General features: G+C 42.8%; 1 protein-coding gene across 2 annotated transcripts in view; it reads left to right on the forward strand.

The window, feature by feature from the left end:
• Positions 1 to 19,919, forward strand: part of PLGRKT (plasminogen receptor with a C-terminal lysine) — a 185,598-nt gene that overhangs the window by 138,413 nt on the left and 27,266 nt on the right. For both annotated transcript variants that reach the window (XM_069240306.1, XM_069240296.1), the window contains exon 3: positions 17,738 to 17,868. In XM_069240306.1, the coding sequence (XP_069096407.1) occupies positions 17,738 to 17,868 (131 nt within the window). The remainder of the gene's footprint in view (positions 1 to 17,737; positions 17,869 to 19,919) is intronic.

The raw sequence follows: 19,919 nt of genomic DNA on the forward strand, positions 1-19,919 counted from the left end.
AGCCTGGCCATAGTCCATTCTAGCTAAAGGACTTGTACTTGTTCCTTTCTGTTCTCGTATGACTTATTTACTGTTAATGTATTTCCAGTTAAATAGCATTTCAGAACCCTAGTCTTTTTTTTTCTTACATAGTTTTCAGATTTTTAAAAGGTACATGTTGGATGTGACACAGAAAGAAATTATTTGTCAGGGTCAAAATACAAATTCTTATTGTGAATCTCTTGTTTTGACGTTTTCAATGTTCTTCCTACTTCACAAACTGATAAGATTTCTGTTCCTGGGCAATAGGACAAAGGGGAGCCTTAAGCAAGATATAATTTTTCCACATAATCCTGCCACCTTGCGGAGTATTTTAAAGCAAAACCAATGCAGACATGTAATGCAAATATGTGTTTTGTATCCCTTTCGTGTTGCTGTCTACTTGCCAGGTCAGTAGGAAATGAAATTTTAACACTTTTGTGTGTAGCTGCGAGCGCCCCATTTCAAACACTAAATGCCTATAGCTTGTTGCAGATAAAACACTTTTAAAGTAGTTGTTATCGCCGTCGATACATACAGCGTTTTTCTTTGCTCCCAAAAACTAAATTCGCCTAACATTTATCCCAGATGCTCGCTCATCCCCACCAAGAATACATTTGGGAACTACTTTAGCAGAAATACAAATGACCTTATAAAGAAGGCTCCCAATACAAAACAAAGAACAAACGTAGCTTTGTGTTGAAATACTTAATCTGTAAATAAACTCTAAATTATTTTCTACTTGTGTGTGTTTTTTTTGTTTTAGTCGTCTGCGCTTAAAGTGTCTAGGATCTAAAATGTGCTCCCTTCTCTGGAGGATTTTAGCTTGTGTGTTGCTCTTTAGCTTTTTATTTATTCATTATTGACTCACTCGCTCATAGGTAATAACAAGGGTATGTTTGTGATCCTCTTGCTCTTCCTTTAATCACACTTGCTTTGTCCATTGATTTTTTGGAACTTCTGAAAATTCCTCCAGGCTCTGATGAAAGCAGTAAACTGCAGATCCATGCAGTGAGCAGCTTACTGTAATATCAGAGAAGGACAGTGACGTTCCCTGTCGATCACTACATTCAACAGTGACATTCTGCTATGTGTTTGTTAGTCACCTACCTCAGAAATCGTTTACCTAGGTATAGAACAAAGAATGATCGAATTGCCTTGAACCATAGTAGTCTGCATTAGTTCATTAAATGTAAGTACAAGGCCCGTGCATTAAGGAGGAGCCTGAGATTTGCAATGTTTCGTCCAACAGACATTAAACATTTATATAATTTGTAGATCTTTCAATTGGGTACTGTGGTCTTCAGGAAGTAAATGGTGCTTGCCTTCTTGAAGACCGACCTTCACTAGTCCATTTTCCCTGGTAGGCAGTCTCAACTATAAAACATGTAAGACCTCCTTTTTTGTTTACATTTTTTTCAACCATGGTCCTGCCTTGCTGTGATTCATGGGGATAACTAAGCGTACCTGAAATTTGCAGCCAGTATAATTTTGGCTTACCTGGTAGCTCTCAAACAGCTGCATTCCAATTTAAGGCAACCAGAGTTGACAAGTTATTTGAACAGTCTCTATAGTGACCATCATTTAGCATTGCTTAAAACGTAACATCTGTGTAATACAAAATGGTATTGTGCGAGAAAATATTTCAGTGATACTCACAGGAGTTAAAAAGTCATAGATAACCATTTATGAAAACATTGCACCTAACAAGTATACATGATTTCTGCTGAGGTGCTCTGTAATAAGTGCAGAAAGTGCTTGTACAGTGCCAAAATTGGTGTAAATTTTTTAAAAAAAAGATAACTCCATATGCAGCATTCAAGGATATTTAGCATGAAGACCTGGTCAAAGTACACAGCTTCATAGAGTTTCTACAACTGGGACAAGTCATTTTAATTTTCACGGACTATGTTCTCCCAACTTAGAGTATTTGATCCAGGCTGAAATTATTGTCGATGTTTCGACCCACTGAAGAAGCGTGGCAGTAGTACATCAAAGGGAGGGTCTTCTTCTCAACAAATAAAAGGAACACCCAAGTCGCCTTGCTCATAGGTAATGGAACTCGTTAAATAGTTATTTTAAATGCTGTCTAAGTCTTTATTGATGAAAAGCTATAATGGTACAATACATGAAGTGCCCAGAATAAGCACATCCGGGCCAACCAAGGAATGCACAAAACAGTCGAAAAATGCAAAAGAGTCACATCTAACTGAAAAATGTACTGCTGAAGAGATTCCTTTGGGAGCATTATTCAGCCTAGGTTGGTTAGATATTATGAGGTTGAATAAGGCTCCCAAAGGAATTTCTTTGGCACCAATTTTGCCACTGCACGAGCTCTTTCTGCACTTATTACAGAGCTCCTCAGCAGAAATCATTGCATAGAAATCATTGTATACTTGTTTGGTTCATTGTTTTCATAAATGGTAATCTATGACTTTTTAACTCCTGTGTATGTTACTGAAATATTTTCTTGCATTTGTAATAAGTGAAAGTGACAGAACCATTTTGTATGATACAGTCTTTAGAGCCCAGGTTCTGAAGAACACAGGGTAACCACATAATTGTTAAATGCCTTAAAAAGAAAAGTCTTCAGAACCTTTTTAAACCAAGGTTTGGAATCTAGCTTCGTAAACTCCATGGGCAAGCTGTTCCAGTGTTTGGCCTCCAAATGTGAAAAGGCACGTCCCCTGCGCTCTTTACTCTTGGAATGACCAGGAGCAACTTATTTTTGGAGCTCGGTTTCTTTTTGGCCTGTACGACTAGAACCTCTGCTGAAGAAAGAGCTTTATCTAAGTCTTTGAATGCGGCAATGTATATTACCACATCCTCAGGGAGATATTGTATTCTTCAAATATTTTCCAATCTTTTACAAGCCAATTTTACACCCTGGAGATGTGGGAAAAACAGTTGATTCCCCCAAGACCTTTTTGGTTATTGGGGCAGTGTCATTTAGAGCCGGAATAAGTCACTGATTAAAATGGTTAGAACCACTTCCATATCGCCTGTCACCAGGTTGTTCAAATTGCCTAACAAATGTAAAAAAACATTTTAATTAGTTTTATGTTGTGGAGGTGATGGGACATTCAAGATTTGTGACTTCTGCAGTAAGTTTCGGGGATGGAAGGGTGGGTCCAGAAAAACAGAATGAAATGGTGATCAGTCCATGTCACCGGGTAAGGTTCATTTGAGAGTCACTTTTCATAAAAATCAGGTCCAAAGTGTGGCACATTTATGCGTCAGGTTAACCACCTGCGAGGTTAAATTTAGATCATAAAAAGCCACTCTCAGGTCCATGGCCACCTTTTTTCCAAGGTCATCCATATGCACATTGAAATCACCTAGTCTGGTGAAATTAGAGTATTGTAAGTACCAAGGGCAGCAGCATTTACTAACGACTCATCAAAAGACTTGTGAGATTGCTTCTCCCTAACCCCAGATAATTTAATGTTAAAATTACCTAAATCATATCTACAGGCCTCAGACATAGGGCCTCAAATCCATCACAGGTTCCAATTTTCTGCAATTTAACAATTTGTCTCTATCACAGGTAAGTCTTACCTCACCATGACCATGGGGTTAGACACCAACCAACCACTAGTGGCACTGGCTGCAGCTGGGTTGTGGACAGACTCAGACGAGCTTGCCTTTGGTGTGCCATTGGCATGCTTGTAAAAAGAACAGGCGATGGACGGAATACAGAACACATCAAACATTCACCCCCAGTTGCAGATCTGGGTTTAATGCAAACGTTTTTTTGGCTCGCCATTCCATTCCAGTTTGGACCCAGATCAGTATGCTAGTGGCACAGCTGCTGCTGATGTCTACTTGGTGTCCGTGCCCTGTTGCACCAGCCACTGACCCCTAGTCTTCAACCACTAGAGCGCTCACTAAAGAAAGTGGCATCTCTAAGTGGGGCCAAAGGAGTAAGGAAAATGTCTCTTCAATTATGTATCTCTAATGGGAAAGACTGCTGAGCAGTGGTTCCCAACCTGTGGTCCGGGGACCCCCAGGGGTCCGCGAAGCCTCCTGAGAGGGTCCACGACTGCTCCGAAAATTAAATAATATTAACAGATTAGTTCCCCAGCTTTCAGTAATGACTCAGTGGGGAGTTCCCAGATTCCAACAATGATTCAGTTTGGGTCCCCGGGTTCCAGTAATCATAAAGTAGGGGTCCACAGAAGTCAAAAGGTTGGGAACCACTGCTGTAGAGCACATGTCCTCTTCTCAGCCTCCCAGCACAATTCAGAAAATCTCAGATTCCAAGCAGATTTAAATCATGAAAGTAATAAACATTTAAAATCCATTTGTTTAAATCAGATCGATTAAAATAAGCATGAAAAAGTATTGATGTTTGAAATACTGGGAAGATGATTCCATGTGGATACATATTTACTGTTTTGATAGATTGACACCAGGATTAGATGGTGTTTGTTGTATTTTACATTCCGTGTAGATCAGGCCAATTCATCTAAACTCAGCTCAGTGACTGATGTGGACCAGCCAGTTCCATTTAGACATATATCAACTGCCTTAATTCGACTGTATTTGCTAGCTTCCGAATATCCCTTATATACCTTAGAGTGTCTCTTGTGCCTTGTTTTTATCTTTTGTGGACACAGTAAATATTACTGGGGTTTTAAAGAGCCCGAATGTCAACCAAATCTGCTTATTAGCCACCCCCCTCTTCACTACACCTCAAGCATCTACCTTAATAATCTCAATTGATCAGTCTCCAAAGCCATGCCTGCACCTTCATTCTCAGCTCAATTGGAACCAGCTGCTTCATATTGATTTTAAGTGCTACTTTGCATTTGCTAGAACAATTTTATTTTTTGTTTCTTAGTATGTGTAGATCATTTTTATTTACTGAAGTACTCACGGGATCATACACTATTCACTCTCATGAAGTGGAGTAGAATCATGGACAGCAATACTGTATGCAACCTGTTAGACCTTACAGCCTTAGGGTGGTCATCCCCCAACTTTTTCCTGCCTCCCTCCACTTTTCTGACATCGTTTTTGCTAGTTTTAGGACTCTGCAGACTTTACCACTGCTAACCAGTGCTAAAGTGCATATGCTCTCTCCTTTAAACATGGTAACATTGATTCATTTCCAGTTGGCATATTTGATTTACTTGTAAGTCCCTAGTAAAGTGCAATACATGCGCCCAGGGCATGTAAATTGAATGCTAGTAGTGGGCCTGCAGCACTGGTTGTGCCACCCACATAAGTAGCTCCTTAACCATGTCTCAGGCCTGCCATTGCAAGGCCTGTCTGTGCGGTTTCACTGTCACTTCGAATTGGCATTTAAAGTACTTGCCAAGTCTTAAACTCCCCTTTTTCAACATATACATCACCCCTAATGTAGGCCCTAGGTAACCCGTAGGGCAGGGTGCTATGTAGGTAAAAGGCAGGACACGTACAGATGTGTTTTATATATCCTGGTAGTAGAAAACTCCTAAATTCAGTTTCCACCACTGTGAGACCTGCTCCTTTCATAGGACAACATTAGGGCTACACTCATATACTGTTTGAGTGGTAGATTCTGATCAGAAAGGGGTAATCAGGTCATAGTTAGTATTACTAGAATAGTAATAGAAAATCCTGCTTATTGGTGAGGTTGGCTTTTATATTACTATTTTATAAATACCACTTTTAGAAAGTGAGCATTTCTATGCCCTTAGAATCCATCTGTGCCTTACAGCCTGTCTCTAATCCACGTCTGGGCTGGGCTGGTTGGCAACTCCCTTGTGCATTTCACCCCGAAAACCACAAACACAGGATACTCAGTCACATCTGCACTCATCTGCATACTGAATGGGTCTTCCATGGCTGGGAGGGTGGAGGGCCTGACACTTACATTTCAAAGGCTAGTGGCCTGCCCTCACAAAATGGACTGCTAAACCCCCTACTGGGACCCTGGCAGACCACCTGTACTGAAAGGGGACCTTTTGCACTTCAAAACCACTCTTTGAAGTTTCCCCCACTTCAAAGGCATGCTTGGGTATATAAACTGGGTCCCTGACCCCACCAAATCAGACACTTCTGGACCTGAACCTGCAACCTGTCAAGAGGAATTGCCTGGCTGCCCAAAGGACTCATCTGGACTGCTTTGCTGAGAAGGACTGCTGCCCTGCTGTTGCCCTCTGACTGAAAAGTGCTCTCCAAGGGCTTGAATTGAGCTTGCCTCCTGTTTTCTGAAGTCTCAGGGCCAATAAGACTTCAGCCCTCATTATGACTTCGGGGGACAAAACAGTTAACCTCTGAAGTCACGCCGCCAAGAGACAGCCATATTATGACTCCTGGCAGCTCTCTGCCATAAATTGGACGGAGGGCCGCCAGCAGCCATACTGACGGTCGGCAGTCTAGTGGAGATTGCTCCGCTGGCACTGCCACGTCATCACAACACTGCCCACCGTATTACAACTTTGTAATTGGTGTGGCGGTGTTGTGGTGACGGGGCGGTGCTGGTGGAGCAGGCCCCATGGACCCCGTTCCCTCCTGGATGACCACCAGGTAAGGTGATCGACCAATGGGGTGGGGCGGGGGTTGGGGGGCAGGACAGGAGGTGTTGAGTGTTGTGTGCGTGAATGGGTGTGTGTGTGTGTGTGTGAATGGAGGGGGTGGGGGGTGTTGTGTGTGTTTGTGTGAGTGTGTGTGCAAGTGTCTGTGTGCTTGTGTGAATGCATGTATGCAGGGGTGGGGGGAGTGTTGTGGCCATGTGTGCATGTGTGTGTGAATGAGTGAGCGTGGATGTGTGCGTGTATGCATGTATGTGTGGTGTGTGCGTGCGTGGATCGGGGGTCAGTATGTGGATCAGGGGGAGGGGAGACCAGTCTGGGGATTGGGGGTTGGGGGGGTCAGTACGGAGATCGGGGGGTTGTTGCTGCTTGGCGGGGTGGGGCTCCTGATGGGGTCGGGCTCCTACAGGGAGGTAGGGGTTGGCTAGTCCTGTAGTGGAGGCAGGAATTAGTATTCCTGTCACCAGTATCCTTACCGCCAGGGATTTTGTGGCAGGGCTGCCGCCACGGAATCCCTGGCGGTAAGGATACTCATTATACCGCAGGCGGAGTTAGGTGTACCGCCGGGCCGAAGGTGGTCCCACCCCTCTGGCCACACAGCCGTTTCACTGCAGTGGTAATAATTTGCAGTCTGGCCGCCACCCCTGACATGGCAGGGCAGGACCCCCAGGGTCATAATGACCTCCTTCATCTCTTCAGGAAACTCCTTGTGCACGGAAAATCAATGCACAGCCTGCCGAAAACGACTCACGGCCGTTTTGCAACCGAGAAATCGCTGCACAGCCGAGCCGGAACGGCCCAGCCCGACTTCCCAAGTGAAGAATCGACACAGCGCCTGCCTTGCAGCCAGAAATTCGACACACAGTGTACCGGATCGACACACAGCTGAAACGGAACGACGTAGCCCGACTTTCCGAGTGAAGAATCGATGTAGCGCCTGCTGTGTAACAGAAAATTAGACTCATCGCCTACCGGAACGATGCAACGCCTGTAACTTTTTCCCGCATGCCCAGGATTTCCCTCACCGCCCCTGGGCTTCACAGCATCGCAGTGAGGAACCAAGACTGTGTGCTGGAAATCAACGCAAAACCCCTTTCAGCATCAAAAGATAGGCAACCGTCCTGTCCCGGTCTTACTTTATGCAGATGACGCAGTTTTAATGGCCAGGACCCCGTTAGCCTTACAAAAACTACTAAATACTTGTATTACATTTATGTCACAATTGGGTCTTACTGTCAATTATTCAAAAACATTCATCATGAATTGTGGTGGGAAACGCGGCAAACCCTACAATATTACAACCGCGGAAGGGAGAGTAGAAACCGCAAGCACCTTTTCCTACCTGGGCATAATGTTCGACAATCAGGGCTCCTGGGTTAACTGTAGGAAGATAAAAAAAATCCCAGCATATTAAAACAACGATGGCCTTAAGGTTTTTCTCTAAAAGAATAGGGGGGATTACCCCGCCAAACATGATAAAAATTTACAAAGCTAAGTGCATCCCAGCAGTCACGTATGGGTCCGGTATCTGGGGATACACAGACTGTAATCTGCTACAGACGGCTGAAAACGACTTTTTAAGATATATATTGATGGTACCAAAAGGCACATCATCATACATAATTCATTCAGAACTAGGATCCCCCTTTATCACCGACCTGATAAAGATCCAACCCTTACTGCTATGGCACAAAATTTGGACCTCGGAACACACTGAACTAAATAAGGCCATTTTGACCGACTGCATGGAGTCTACATACGCAACAAGGGTGCCATGGCTAAAATTCATCATGACTTTCTTTGAAAACATGGGCAACAAAGCTTATTACACAAATCCAGCTCTCCTGGAAACAATCTCTAGGAAAGACCTGAGTGCTATGGCACTAAAATATCTAGAAGATCTACGATGGGAGGTTGAATCAAAAAAGTCCACCGTCAGTCACAATCAAATAATCTTGTCAACGGAGGCTATTCAGCCTTATCTGATGAACGTGATAAATCCTCGCCATCGTTTTGTGCTCACTAGAATGAGGCTGGATATATTCCATCGTTTGGTGACCTTCCCAACCATGAATGATTGGAGCACCACCCTGAAGGCCTGCCCATGCGACGCAAAGGCACAACAAACCACATTCCATGTGGTTTTATTTTGCAAATTCTACGCTAAGCAAAGAAAGCGTCTAGTAGCCCCTCTCCTAAGGCTAATCAATCTCCCTCAGTGCCGCACCGCGTACACTTGCCTTCAGGTATTATCATCTATCGAGATGTGCAGAACCTTGGCCAATTTTTTATGCTCTGTATTAAGCACAAGAAAGTGAATGGGGGCTACCAACATAACTTGAACTATTTTAGATTATTTATTATTTTTTAATCTCTAAGATTTTATCTTATCTTATTGTATTTTATTTATTGTTTATCAAAATGTAAATTATTGTTACTTTTATGACTTGTTGAAAGTCGAATAAAGTCCTTGTACTACTAGATATGACGCATCGTCTGTGCCGTGCCGGAAAAATCCGATGCTCACCCTATTTTTCCACGCATCTTCTGTGCGGGCTCCATGCGTGTTATTTTTTACGCAGACCAGAGACCAGGAGACAACTGTTGCTTTCTAAGGTTTAAAACTCTTTTTATTCTTGCAAAAGTGATATCTCACATTGTGCTTATTGAATCTTTATTGTTTTGACCTTCATTTGACCAGATACATGTACTATATTTTTCTAAACCTGTGTGGTGTATTTTTTGGTGTTTTCACTGTGTTACTGTATGATTTATTGCACAAATACTTTACACATTGCCTTCTAAGTTAAGCCTGACTGCTCAGTGCCAAGCTACCAGAGGGTGGCACAGGATAATTTGGATTGTTTGTGACTTATCCTGTCTAGGATTGTGGTCTCTATTTGAACCAAGGTGTATACCTCTGCCAACTAGACCCCATTTTTAACACAACCTTTACGTCTTATTGTTTTCCAAAACTATTTATACTTTTAAGGATTGCTGATCAAAATGGAATACCATACTTAAATGTGCAACATGATGACAGTTTGTGACATAGCAAGTAGAGGTGCATGAAAGTATATGTAAAATGTGGAAATGTGACTTTGGTCGATGAACATTGGATCAATGCAAGATTTTCAGGTAATGCACATGAAATACAGTTTCATTTAATGAGTCTAAATTAGAATCATTCTTTGAAAGAAAGTAGTGGTTAACCAGAAAATCTGGAAAGGCAGTGGCCTGCTTGATATCCAGAAGCTCTGGCAAGGCCACTTGAAAATTTAGGGTTAAGTTCACCAAATTAAGGAAAATTGCTTCATGCAAAAATTGAAATTCTTTCTACTTTGCTTGTGATACATTGAATTCCTTACACGTCTGTGTATGGGTAAATAAGAACTGATAAACAAAACTGTGCCACTCCCACAAATTCCGTACATAAAAAAAACTCTTGGGCCTCGGTTTTATTTACCTACAAATGTGTTTATTTATCTACAAAGTTCTGGTTTGAAATTAAAAAGCACTCTGATCCCAATTAGATTTTGCACACAAGTACAAAACTGTAATTTTTTGTCATGCCTAATATTAAGATCCACTATAGACATTTCAGCTCACAGAAGGGAGACTGTGCTTGTTCGTGTTTCTTGCCCTGAGTTGCACCCTTAGGGCAGCAGTTGGCGTGGTGGACACCGGAAGGTTACATTTACTATTCTAACTCCAGTCCTAGAATACTTAAGGAACAAACAACTTCCCCTTAAATATTCCAGGTTTATTTACTATTCTATCTCCATTTCTGGAATATTTTGGGAAAAGTTATAAATTTCCCAAGTATTTTAGGAAGTGCTGAAAAGTAATAATTTTGAATTGGAAAAAGTGCTGACCTAAAGGTGCAGCCCAAAAAACTAGGAATACTAGGGATCGTTGTGTTGTCTTTAATCACTGTTCATTCTTCGTGGATTTACAAACCTATTTTTAGCTCTGAGCATAGAAATAAATGTTCTAATATAGCTAGACAAACTTACTGATGTATATAGATCATAATTCCTTTCAAAGTTCTTTGCCATAATACCACTGTTAACATTCATGGTAAATGAATACCATTGGATAGAAAAAACATTTCTTATTTATTAGAAAGGGATCAACTTAAATCTTTTCACAGTTTAAGAGGAAAGTACGGTTTCAGTGTTTGCACTCTATTCAACTCAAGTTAGACTAAGGAAGGTGCTTAGTGAGTCTCAGAAATTTTGAACATGAACAGACATTTACGTGAAGAATTAATTAGCTGTGTTTCGAAAAACAATGAGAAGGATCTAAAGATATCTGACTTAAATATCAAACTTTATTCATATTGAGCTGGATAAAAGAATACGCTTTAAAACGTTACCAAGACCAGGAATGACACAACAGGAGGATTACAATTACAAGAAAGTGGTTTTGCGTTTACTAATCACCAAACAAGATGAAATAATTGTCTCTGACATGGCTGAGAGTTATAAATGCCCCATTACGAAAGGCACCAGCAATGGCTTATCGTTTACACTCAAATGTTATATTTTTTTGCCGACAAAAATCCAGTTCAGTACTAAAATACATAATTTCAGATGTGAGGTGCTTTCAGTTAATTCATATTGTTTATGGAAGGTGCTTTGTTTTTTTTAAAATAGATAACTTGAAAAGACTTATAATTGAGCAATATATGAAAATATTGCATTTACAGTGATAGGATTAAACAAAATTTGATCTAGAAATGTGAAGTTATTTTATAAGTACAAATTGATTATGCATAATTTCTGAAATATGCACATTAGCACTCAACCATGTGTCCCGCAATACTGAGTGTTCGTCATGTGACTGATTCCTTAAAGGTATTCACCACAGGTTCTCACATATTCTTACAAAGTTAAAATAGTGTAGGCAGTATCTGTTGTGATGTGACTCCTTTGCTCTGCTCCTGGAAATTTATCCTGATTATACTATAAGATGAAAACAGAGGATATCTAACTTTATAAAATAATCGCAACAATTGGCTCCTTAACTGTGAGGCATGTTTGTACCAGAATTGGGGAACCAACCAATTACCAATCGATTACAAGTTATGCAAAACTTGGCCGTCCGCCTTCTATTTAAATTGTCTAAGTCTGCCGCGTTGTCCTCATTCCGTGAAAAATTGCACTCGCTGCCAGTGAGGCAACACATAATTTTTAAACCTCTAATAATGGTTCACCAAGCCTTTTACAACATGGGGTCAAGCTTTCCTAATAAGAGGACGATGGAAAATATTCTGGTGCGCCCACTTCTGTCTAGTAATGCAATCCTTTTGGTGATTACTCACTATAAAAGGCAGTGCCATGGAGGTGCTTCTTTTATAGTGGTAGCTGCTAAGTTATGAAATCAACTTCCTTCAGACTTGAGGTCCATCTAGGCCAAATATCTATTTAAAAAAGAACTGAATATTTACCTGTTTAGGAGATAGTTTGTGGCCTAGTTGCCCTTGCTCCGATTTCTGTAACTCCCTTAGCTCAAGGACACACTATTGTGAGTAGCTGCGCTCTTTACAAGCATCAGTCATTCATTCAGCCTTGAAAGAATGAATGCACCAATTGAGCAGATTGGCAGATTGCCAATCCTTTGGTATGATATTTTTTAATTTATGTATGAGTGTGCGTTCCCTTATTGTATATGCTGGTTAAACCGTAACCCCTTCGCTGCCAGGCCTTTTCCCCCTCAGGTGGCAGGCCTTTTTTTGGCTATTTGGGGCAGGGAGCGCTTAGGCCTTCATAACGTTTTGTCCACATAAGCTACCCCCGCCAAATTTGCATCCTTTTTTTCCCCAACATTCTAGGGATTCTAGAGGTACCCAGACTTTGTGGGTTCCCCTGAATGAGACCAAGAAATTTGCCAAAATACAGTGGAAAATTAGTTCTTTTTTTAAAAATGGGAAAAAAGGGCTGCAGAAGAAAGCTTGTGGTTTTCCCCCTGAAATTGGCATCAGCAAAGGGTTTGCAGTGCTAAAATCACCAGCTTTCCAGCTGTCAGGAACAGGCAGACTTGAATCAGAAAACCCAATTTTTCAACACAATTTTGGCATTTTACTGGGACATACCCCATTTCTACGTTTTTGTGCTTTCAGCTTCCTTCCAGTCAGTGACAGAAATGCTGGATCCCAGAAACCTACTTCTGAAAAATAGACAAAATTCTGAATTCAGCAATGGGTAATTTGTGTAGATCCTACAAGGGTTTCCTACAGAAAATAACAACTGAAATAAAAAAAATATTGAAATTAAAGCAATATACCGTTAGGTCTGCTGGACTCTTCTGGTTGTGGGGATATATAGGGCTTGTAGGTTCAACAAGAATCCTAGGTACCCAGAGCCAATAAATGAGCTGCATCTTGCAGTGGGTTTTCGTTCTATACCGGGTATACAGCAATTCATTTGCTGAAATATAAAGAGTCAAAAATAGGTATCAAGAAAACCTTTGTATTTCCAAAATGGGCACAAGATAAGGTGTTGACGAGCAGTGGTTATTTGCACATCTCTGAATTCTGGGGTGCCCATACTAGCATGTCAATTACAGGGCATTTCTCAAATAGACGTCTTTTTTACACACTGTCTTTTATTTGCAAGGAAAAAATTTACAGAAAGACAAGGGGACATAACACTTGTGCTATTCTATGTTCCCCCAAGTCTCCCAATAAAAATGGTATCTCACTTCTGTGGGTAGGCCTAGAGCACGCGACAGGAAATGCCCCAAAACACACCGTGGACACATCACATTTTCTCAAAGAAAACAGAGGTGTTTTTTGCAAAGTGCCTACCTGTGGATTTTGGCCTCTAGCTCAGCCGGCACCTAGGGAAACCTACCAAACCTGTGCATTTTTGAAAACAAGGAATTCAAGATGGGGTGACTTGTAGGGCTCTCACCAGGTTCTGTTACCCCAGAATCCTTTGCAAACCTCAACATTTGGCTAAAAAACACTTTTTCCTCACATTTCGGTGACAGAAAGTTCTGGAATCTGAGAGGAGCCACAAATTTCCTTCCACCCAGCGTTCCCCCAAGTCTCCCGATAAAAATGATACCTCACTTGTGTGGGTGGGCCAAGTGCCTGAAACAGAAAAAGGCCCAAAACCTGTAGAGATAGAGGGGATAGTACAGCGAGTTGATAAGGACATATTCTTCTTTTATACATCTTTAGGCTGACTCTGCTTTGGGGACCCACACAAGTGAGGTGTCATTTTACTTGGGAGACTGAGGGGAACGCTGGGGAGTAGGAATTGCGTGCTGTAGCGGTGATCCTACTAAAAAAAGTCAGGGAAATGTACTTTTTAAGCAAATTTTGGGGTTTCTAGAGGAGTCTGGGTAAGAAAATGTTGGGGGATCCACGCAAGCCACACCTCCCTGGACTCCTTGGGGTATCTAGTTTTAAAAAATGTCTGGGTTTGATAGGTTTCCCTAGATAAAGGCCGCACCCACAACCAAAAACATAGGTGCCCCTCCCCCCAAACACAGGTAGTTTTGCAATATATCATTTTGATGTGTCCACGTACATTCGTGATGTGCCAAACACTAAAATTGTGAAAAGAAACGCACTTAGATTATGTGAAAAAGACCCCTCAACCACCAACCAAGTTGGTGGCATGCTTCATCATTGGGTTACCACCTGAGACACCTAGCGTGTCACAAGTGTGCTGCGACGCCGATTAAAACGGAGCAGGTTTTGTCATTTGTACCACATATACTCGTTGGATTTGACACGAGGGTGTGATGGTTCAGTAGATCAAATTTTATTAACAAGAGATTTCACAAAAGTGAAATGCACTGTTAATAACTGAAAGGCCAAAAAACGGAACCAATGACTCACAGCTCGTGAGCTGTAAAGCCGCGCCAAGGCACCAACCGTTTTACAGTCCATTCACATACCTTTCATACATGACGTGCACAAGACCATTCATGCCGCCAGCCATGGGCCGGGCACATTACAACACTTGCATCGACAGACAGCGCCACTCAAAGGCCCATCAATTATTCATTCACGCACACCACCAACCAAGCACCACCCCAAGCACACCGCCAGCCAAGCGCCACCCCACGCACACCGCCAGCCAAGTGCCACCCCATGCACACCGCCAGCCAAGCGCCACCCCACCGCCATCACTTCTTTTTTTTCTTTTTATAAACAACAAAGAAACCACTAACTAATTATAAAATAAGTACAAAACTACTAACACAAAAGCTCTAACTAAATACATGACAGTAATACCAACCGTGAAACTGAACATATGAAAATATAAAATAGGCAGTTAACGCTCACGGTATTTCCCCAAAAATGTTCTTCGTGCGGTAATTTCTGAAACAGCCGGCCACACACAGCCCAGGCTTTGAAGGGCAATTAGGGCAGTACATCCGGCTCTCCCCTTCCGGATACCTCTTCGGGCACATACTTTACATTTCTTAGTGGGTAAGGGCCAGATGTAGGAAGCCTTTTGCATGTCGCAAACTGCGAAAAACGCAGTTTGCGGCATGCAAAAGGCCGAATGCGATGCACAACCTCAAATTGCGAGTCGGTGTTCCCTTCCTATTTGTGACCGCATCGCCATGCTGAGTTGCCTTCTGACCGCGACGCAAACCAACTCGCAGTTACCACCAGTGTCACTCCATGGGACCCCTACCCCTTTGTGAATGCCGATTTTTTTTTTTTGTTGTTTTTTTTTTCAGACTTACTTCCTCCTCTGCCTCAGATGCAGAGTCAGTCTTGTAATCATGGTCTGAAGACGACTCAAAAAGCATGCCAACAACCTGCTGAGCGGTCACTCTGCGGCTAGCCATGATCCTCACTAACAACAAATGGATTGCCAACAACAACCAGCACTAAAACAAGTAATAAACAAAGTGTAGCTTTATCGCAAAGAGTTATGTACTAAAAAAACGATGCCACTCACTTGCCTGAAAAAGCTACTCACCAGCAACTACTCTGCACAGACACAGCAATCACCAATGATATCCCACTAAAAAGAAAAAATCAAATTAGACATATGACAACACAAATATCATTGTGCTAAAATCTAAGGACAATTTCACACACAATACTGCATTTAGTCCACCACCTACAAACATGGAATTCATGCATGTCAACATTACTCCTTTGGAGTAAATTGCTTTCACTTACCTAAAACATGCAACTATGAAAACCTCAGGACAACTACTGCCATAACCGCAAGGATCCACAGCACAGGAAGCAAAAGCTTTGAACTAGAACAAAAAGAAGAAATAAACTGTTATAATCACAAATACAAATACTTCACCAGTTGACAAACACCCCGCCACCAAGAACTTAGAAATTGTCCGTGGTGCCTAAGTGGCTTCTGCCCCCTGTTTTTTTTGGGGGGGGGGTGACCCTTGCCAAAGGGGGCGCCCCAGCACAAAAAAACAAAGGGGAGCAACAAAAAATAAAAAATCCCTCATGTCTTGGTGGCTTCTTCCCCCTTGGGGGCGGATAAGCCTAAAAAAAAATAGCCCGATCTGCCCCCAAGGGAAGCAGAAATGGTCATCAGTAATGTGCCCCCTTTGGGGAGTGACCTTTGCCAAAGGTGCCGCCCCCCCACACAAAACACACACACAGGGGCAGATGGGTGTAAAAAAACATTGGCAATTGGACACCAGCTCTGTGCCCCCTTTAGGAGGCAACCCTTGCCAAGGAGGGCAAAAGGGGGCACCCCAGCACAAAACAAAAAAGGGGGAACAAAAAAAAATAATCCATGGTGTATTTGTGGTTTCTGCCCCCCTTGGGGGCAGATAGGCCTAAAAGAAAATAGCCCGATCTGCCCCCAAGGGGAGCAGAAATGATCATCAGTAATGTGCCCCCCTTTGGGGAGCGACGATTGCCAAAGGGACGGCCCCCCCCCACCCACACAGAAGACACACACACACAGGATCCCTGGTGCCTACGTGGATTCTGCACCCATGGGCAAAAATAAAATTGGCGGATCTGCCCCACAAGGGGGGCAGAAATGGCCAACAGCTCTGTGCCCCCTTTAGGGGGAGACCCTTGCAAAAGGGGGCACCCCCAGCATAAAACAAAAAAAAGGGGAACAAAAAAATAAATCCCTGGTGTATAGGCTCATCTTTCCCCAAGGGGGGCAGAAATGGGCGATACTAATTTTCCCCCCATTGGGGGGTGACCCTTGCCCAAGGGGTGCCCCCAAACACACAAAGCACACACACATACCACATAATCCCAGGCGCCTAGTGGGCTTCGACCTTCCCCCCCACCCCCCCTCCCCGGGGGCGAGATCTGCCAGAAACATTGCCGATCTAGCCCCAGGCTGAAACATATAAAAAATTAGTGCCCCCGGGGCAGAGCGTCCCTTGTCTAAGGGGTCGCTGCCCAAAAACTTATTGAAAACAAAATCCCTGGTGTTCTAGTGGTTTTCGAGTCCCCCCACCCGGGGCAGATCGGCTGAAAAAATGTCTGATCTGCCTCCAGGGGGGCCGAAATAGGATTATTTATAGCCCCCGAGGGGAGCGACCCTTGCCCAAGGGGTCGCTCCCAAAAATAAAACAACTACAAAATCCCTGGTGCCTAGTGGGGATTCCTGGCCCGCGATCTTGGACCAGGATCCACTGAAAACAGCCACAGGGGGAAAGGAAAAACACTTTCCTTCCCCCCTGTGTCTGTTTCCACCCCCAAAACCCCCCAAAAGAGAGAGACTTACCAAACAAAGTCCTCTCTTGCCGACACGCTAGAAGCAAATGGCTTCCAGCGTGTCCTCTGCAGCTTCTGATGACTTCGGCGCGCTGACGTCATCAGATTTCCGATGGGGGTAGGGGGTAGAAGGGGAAAGGATTCTCCTTCCATCCTGGACTTGGGGGTGTGAGTGGGAGGCCCATGGGGGGAGCGCTAGCGCTCCCCCCGTGGGCCGGGTGCAGGACTAACTGCTCTCGTCCAGGGCACACAAGCATCGTGTGCCTGGACGAGACCAGCTCGTCTCGGGCACCGAGGGGGTTAAATTAACAGACCTCTCTTTTGCTGGACATGAACTAAAGGACACCTCATTTTAAATTGTGTGTTTATAACCTTTAAAAGTGCCAATGATGAATAGCAAATTTATATGTAAAAAGTATTGGTATATAAAGGTGATTGTGTGCTAGATAATATTGTGCAACATCAAACCAAACTTTTCCTTTGTCTTGTCTTTCTGTTTCAGCTGGAGAGGCAGCTACAGATGCAGAATCAGATGCGCGAAAGGCAGATGGCTATGCAGGTTGCCTGGTCACGAGAATTCCTGAAATATTATGGAACATTTTTTGGAATTGCATCTTTGGGATTAACAGCTGGGTAAGGAATTTTCAAGTTAAATAATCAGTATTAGTAACACACTATGCATGTTTGTCTTTTTAGGTCATGGAAAATGCTTTGTTTAAGTTCTTGAGACCCATATGTTTCTAAGTCAAGTCATAGGGCAGGCCTCCAGAGGCCTCACATCCAAGACATCTATAAATAAAATATAATTTTGGATCTCCTGCTTAATTATTAGTGGGGACTATCTGGCTCACTTCCCTGTTTCACCCACAAGCAACTAGTGTTCTTTTGGCTTTAGGGCCTATTGGCTTTCAAAGCGGACAAGCCAGAAATGGAACAAAGCTTTTTCACCAGCGTTCCTTGTATTCTTCCAAGAGTGCTCACTTTCTGTAAACAGGCCTTTAAATATTTTTTTTATCTTGTCACATTTGTTGTGTGTTTAAAAATAGAAGACTGTCAAATGTCGGGCTCTGTCTTCCAGGAAGGTAGGTATTTACTTTTCTTTCTCTGACTTCATAGTAAGAGGGTTTATGCAACAATCTTGCTGGGTACTGGGAAAGAAAATGTTTTTTTCTAGCTCACAACAAAATTTAAATGTCTGTAAATGAACTACAAATATTTCGGAATGTTTTAGAATTAGGAATGCACAAATGAAGCACATTTCTGTAATTTGAAAGTGTGGTGCAAACAAATATTTTATTATGATCAAAACAAATTAGTATACATCAAAGTACAAATTAATCAGATGCCTTTTCCAGACAAAATTGATTGTGTGCTGTATAGTTTTATCAGTAAAATTGTATGTGCAAATGTAATGGTCATTTCAATAAAAAATGTTTTTTCTGTAGTGGCAGTGCTCTAACACACCATGCATACTCCACTCTAAGCCACTCCACTCCATGACGCTGTACTCCAGTCTACAAAACGTTACTCTACTGTGCTCCACTCTAGGGCACTCCACTTTATGCCACAACACTCCAGTCCACCACACTCTACTCCACTATAAGGCATAGTACACCACTTCACTCTAGGCCACTGTACTCCACTCACGACACTCTACTCTATGCTACTCCACTCTATGACACTTTACTTCACTCTATGCTACATCACTCCACTCTACACCACATAAGTCCCTACCACTCCACCCTATGACACATTACTCAACTCTATGCCTCTCCTCTCTATGATTCTGTACTTTACTCCACTCTTCCCTACTCTACGACACTCTACACCACTCCACTCTGATACTGTACTCCACTCTATTACACTCTTCTCCACTCTACACTACTCCACGACACTCTACTCTGTACCACTCTAAAACACTCCACACTATGACAATTAATTACACTGTACATCCCTCCACTCAATCCCCCTCCACTCTAAGCTCCTGCACCCCACAAAACTCCAGTCAATGATTCTCCACAACACTCCACTCACCTCACCGCCAAACTACATCAGTCTTCGCCACTCTAGTTCACTCTTCACCACTCCATGCCACTTTGCTCTACACCACTACCTTTTAGCCATGGTGAACACCAGCCATGCTGGTGTACAACATGACGAAAACACACTGACGAAGCCAATAGCTCTTCCATAGTACAGACCTGGTGGCTTTGCCATTGCTTGTTAGATTGCAGAGTGGAATCTCTCTTTATCAAGGCATGAAAAAGTTGTGCGAAGGTAAGTTCACATATTTCTGATTTGCTTCCTGACGAATCCTACAATTTAGTGGGCGTGGACTGTGTTAAAATATATAAGGGGCTAATTAAGAGGCGTACATTAATCCCAAACAATGTGCGCTGACTAAGGGCCATATGTACGAACACTTTTTCCCATAGACACAGAATGGGTAAAAATCTTTGCTACATCTGGCCCTAAGTGAGAGCAGGATGTAGAGAAGGTTCCTGGTTTGTGGTTCCATACCTCACTATTCTCGTGAAAGTTTTGCTTGTGTTCAGTGCTTAATTTCAACGGACGGTTGCAGGTGGCACCACTGACACTTATTTTTGGGGACCAGCACTTATTTTTCCACATCACACACTTACTTAGTGCACGAGAAGGAAGAGAAAAACGCCAAAACTGTCACG

The sequence above is a fragment of the Pleurodeles waltl genome, chromosome 1_2 (genome assembly GCF_031143425.1).
Source record: "Pleurodeles waltl isolate 20211129_DDA chromosome 1_2, aPleWal1.hap1.20221129, whole genome shotgun sequence".
Lineage (NCBI taxonomy): Eukaryota > Metazoa > Chordata > Amphibia > Caudata > Salamandridae > Pleurodeles > Pleurodeles waltl.